Raw genomic sequence first — 4,522 nt, 5'->3', positions numbered from 1 at the left:
GTGTGTGTGTGTGTGTGTCTCTGTGTGTGTGTGTGTGTGCTGTAATCAGCCTGAACTGTGATGTCAGCTCCTCCATCAGGGTTGATTATAGTGAGTGAAAACAGAAAAGCAGGCAGGAAAAACTCTGGGCACCTTGGAGATGAAGGACTTTCACATCTTCGGTCCGTCCGACCCGGCTCGGCTTGCCGGGTCCCAGAACCCGTCCAGAACCGCCGGGTCCCAGAACCGCCAGCTTCCATTTGCCTCCCCTGGACTGTTCAGTCTGTGATGCGGAGGAGCGGAGAGAGCGTTTAAATTGAACCGTGTGTGCTGCAGGTGGCGGAGATGCACGGCGAGCTGATCGAGTTTAACGAGCGCCTGTACCGCTCGCTGATGGCGAAGGACCAGCTGATCGTCCAGATGAGGCAGGAGCTGATCGACCTCAGAGGCCCGGTGAGTGTCTGCAGCCGGTTCCCCTCCCTGCCTCTCACATGGTTGAGAAGCAGGACGACTCGCAGGTCCTCCAGGTTTATGGGAATCTTCTTCTTGATCGCCGTTATGCCGTTGGATCGTTTTAAACCTTTACACCTGCTGTTGCACCTGAACTTCCCCCTTTGCAGGAAAATAAAGGCTGTGTTTGTTTTGTCGTCTCGTATGAAGAACAAAATGAGTCCAGAACTTTCCTTTCATCCTTTTATTGCCGTTTCAAGCAAACCGCTGCGTCTCAGTCCCTTCAGCTCTGTCCACAGAAGGTCTGGACGTCGGCAGGCGCCTGCGCTGACCGCCGCAGCGAAGAGCCTCAGGCTGAACTCTTATCCCTCAGCCTCAGCCGGCTCTGCTGGGCCGCGCCGTCCGAGCAGCCGGCCGATCAGCCGCGGCCCGGCTCGCCCTCGGGTGGCGGCTTGTGTTTAGCAGTGTTGGGGTAGAGAGGGGTTCAGACGCCAAGAAGCCTTCAAAGCGAAGGAAGCATTTCATTTTGCATTTCCGTCCCATCCTGAGCAGAAACCGTTCATCTGTCGGATGGTTGGATCCAAAGCTGCTGGTCGGGTTTCAGGCCTGACGACCAACAGTTTCTGATCAGCTCAGGTTTCCATGCGGTTTGTTCCAGATCTGAGCAGCAGAGAAGCCAAAAGCTGCCTCCTCTTGCCTGGTTCTGGTTCTGGTTCTGGGAACGCTGACCCAGAAGGTCTCTGCTGACAGGATCAGGCGGGCAGCAAACGGCAAAAACACACTGCAAACACATGAACGATGCAAACTTAAAACAACGAGACAAAAAGGAACAAAAAAGAAAACGCATTACAACAGAAGTCCTCCAGGCCACTAGGGGGAGCCTGGAGGCAGCAACTGTTCTATAATACTGTAAAGGACTTTTAACGCCTTTTCTCCAACGTTCTTCTGGACGTCCCGTCGCTACTGAGCGCCTGGTCGTTGTTTCAGCCTGTAGCTCCTCATACTGGACCTGAAGGTGTTACTTTCCCTTCAGGCTGGAGTCTGAGTTGTTATTTAGACCATTTAGACTTTTGAGTTTAACTTTGATGACTTGGCTCATCTCATGACAAAGTAGGAGATCGATCGGCCATGTTTGTCCTGAAGCCGTGGCTAACAGCAGGCTAGCTTCCACATGCAGAACAATCTGGAGGAAAATGGTTGTAACTGTTGATCAGAGGAGATGAAGGAAAAAAGGATGATCATAACAACTGGGCTGACTAAAAATACTGATGTGGGCAGATTGTGGTTTTCAGCCCTGAGGGACAGATAATGTAAGGGCCAGGCAGCGCCACTGCGGCTATAATTAGCATTAATGGAGGTGTGTGTTTCTGACACGTGTCAGACGGCGCCGATGGGCTCGACTGGTGATTCAGGAACAAGAGCAATTTTACAAAAGACCTGCTTTTATTTTAGAGGAGCTTCTGCTCCAGTCTGCTAACGGAACAAAGCTAATAGGGCAAAGCTAACGGAACAAAGCTAATAGGCCAAAGCTAACAGAACAAAGCTAACGGAACAAAGCTGATAGAACAAAGCTAATGGAATCAAGCTAACAGGGCAAAGCTAACAGAGCAGAGCTAATAGAACAAAGCTAATGGAATCAAGCTAACAGGGCAAAGGTAACATAACAAAGCTAACGGAACAAAGCTGACAGGCCAAAGCTAACGGAACAAAGCTAACAGAATAAAGCTAACGGAGCAGAGCTAACGGAACAAAGCTAACAGAGCAGAGCTAATGGAATCAAGCTAATGGAACAAAGCAAACAGGGCAAACTAACGGAACAAAGCTAACAGGATAAAGCTAACGGAATCAAGCTAATAGGGCAAAGCTAACGGAACAAAGCTAACAGAATCAAGCTAACAGGGGAAAACTAATGGAATCAAGCTAACGGAACAAAGCTAAAGATTGTAAAAAGTGTAAATGTTCACAGATTGTAAATCCAGTTTAGTGCGTCTCCAGCATCCCTTCTCTTCCAGTTTCTCTTTAAATAAAACCTGAGCAGAAACATTTTCACAGCTTGTGATCATTTTTGCTCAGGTTCTGATGATCCATGTCTCATTTTTCCAGGTCCCAGGAGATTTAAGCCAGACGTCAGATGATCCCAGCCTGTCGGATTTTGAGACGTAAGGACAGCTCTTTAATTTTGACAGTCTAATTCAGTGGGGGGGTTCAGGACTTTTTTGTCAGGTTAAAGTTTGATTTGCTTGTAAACACGTGAGGCTACTGCTAACTAGCAGCTAATATACCCTTGCTTGCTAGCTTTTTTTGCCTCCATGATGGTCACAAAGACAGGCTCACAGTTTTTGCAACACTTGACGGTTATACACCAAAATCCCCTCTATATTTTTTCTGTCTTAAATGTCATTCATGGTGGCATTAAAAAGGTCTTAAAAATTAAAAAGAAACCTACAGATTCCCTGAATATGTATTATGGTAAATGAAACCTCAGCATCCTGTCCCTTTAAATCTGCCGTCGTCATATAAACTCCGCGGTCGGATTGTCGGCTAACAGCTGCCTGTGATGTGCTAACGAGGGCGGTAACGACCATGTTGGTGTCCCTCAGGGCTCATCGGGCTCTCGTCAACGTGTGGATCCCCTCAGTGTTCCTGCAGGGCAGAGCTGCCAACGCCTACCACGTCTACCAGGTACGTTCATCTCCACTGACCAGAGGACAAAACCACCATCTGTGTGAGATTCATAATGTTCCTGAGGAGTTACGAAGAGAGAGGAATAGGATGGGGAGTTCATTAGGGCAAACAGCGAGGGGCCGACTGGAGGAGTCCAACATTAGCATGAAAAGCTCATCATGTGTTCATTAGCCGTGTTGGTCTCAGTCCTCCTTCTGCTCCGGTGGTCAAACAAACCCTTTCATTTACTCTGTTTATCTGCCGGTGGTTTAATCTGCTTCATTAGCTTCATGCGGTTCATGCATTCATTCGTGTTATATGCTTGATGCTCAGGGCTTCTGAGCCGCATCTTAATAAACCTGCGATTCAAAACTAAAGGACGATGCAGGATGTAAAGTGTTGATGACCGGATTCTAGTCCAGTGGTTCCCAAGCCATTTCTGGGCCCCCCATGGCTTACACATATCTGTCTGGTTGAACGATGTGTGTGAGCGAAGGGGGGGGGCGATTCTTAGAGACTCTGTGTTACGCTCAGCATCGGCTCCAGACGAACGAATGAATCATAGCTGAACATAAACAACGTCACCAGCAGCCTACAGGCTCCCTGTTAACAAGCTGTATTGGTATTAGCTAGTCATCCTTTAGCTAACTTTACCTGCATCCAGCAGCTTCACTCAACAGTCGGTTAGTTTGGGGGAAAAACTGAAAAGTTCTTTTTGTTTTGCTGCCATGATTCTGACACACCTGAGCAGCTCCGCCCAGCAGCAGCAGGTCTCCTTACAGGTGGAAACCCAGCGTCGCAGCGCTCATGGTGCGTTTAAAGGCGGCTCGGAAAAACAGGTTACCACATGTTAGCAACGGATTAAACAGTTTTAACTGCTGATAAAGTGACAGAGGACAGATATGGGTCATGTAGCTCCTACTGTATCAGACTGACAGGAAGAACAGAGACTTGGCCGTTCTAAGGTAAAAACCCAGCGCAGACAGCGTTCAGGGCTTTTGTTGGGTTTTTTCATCCAGACGGCTTCATCATCAGGCTGACCCCCCCTGCAATGGCACGACGCCCCCCCTAGGGGGCGCGCCCCACAGTTTGGGAACCTCTGTTCTAGTCTAAATGGAGGAAAGAAAGATGCAGAAATTTCACTGTAAAGGTGAGCGTAGCTCCGCCCTCCTGCGCTCCTATCAGTCACACATCCCACAAGATTCGCACCTGATTCTGCAATGAGTCATCAGTCCATCTGTCTGTGGTCATAATGTTTTGCCTGATCAGGGTAGCTGGTGCTACTGCTGTCATCATGTTTACCGAACACCTGAGGAAACATGCAGAAGCTGGTTCAGAACCAGAAACACCCGGAGCGTCCAGAAGGTCTTATCCCTGCAATCTGACCTGATGATGATGATGAAGGCCAGCCTGATGATGATGAAGGTCA

At 48.7% G+C, this 4,522-nt stretch overlaps 1 protein-coding gene across 1 annotated transcript in view; it reads left to right on the top strand.

Moving 5' to 3' along the window:
* The window catches only part of snx29 (sorting nexin 29), a 109,310-nt gene that overhangs the window by 73,572 nt on the left and 31,216 nt on the right, over window positions 1–4,522 (top strand). Inside the window, exons 13-15 of the mRNA XM_017310678.1 lie at window positions 316–432; window positions 2,533–2,588; window positions 3,030–3,111. Of these exons, the coding sequence (XP_017166167.1) occupies window positions 316–432; window positions 2,533–2,588; window positions 3,030–3,111 (255 nt within the window). The remainder of the gene's footprint in view (window positions 1–315; window positions 433–2,532; window positions 2,589–3,029; window positions 3,112–4,522) is intronic.

The sequence above is a fragment of the Poecilia reticulata genome, linkage group LG19 (genome assembly GCF_000633615.1).
Source record: "Poecilia reticulata strain Guanapo linkage group LG19, Guppy_female_1.0+MT, whole genome shotgun sequence".
Taxonomy (NCBI): Eukaryota; Metazoa; Chordata; class Actinopteri; order Cyprinodontiformes; family Poeciliidae; genus Poecilia; species Poecilia reticulata.
This window is presented reverse-complemented; position numbering and strand designations above follow the sequence as displayed.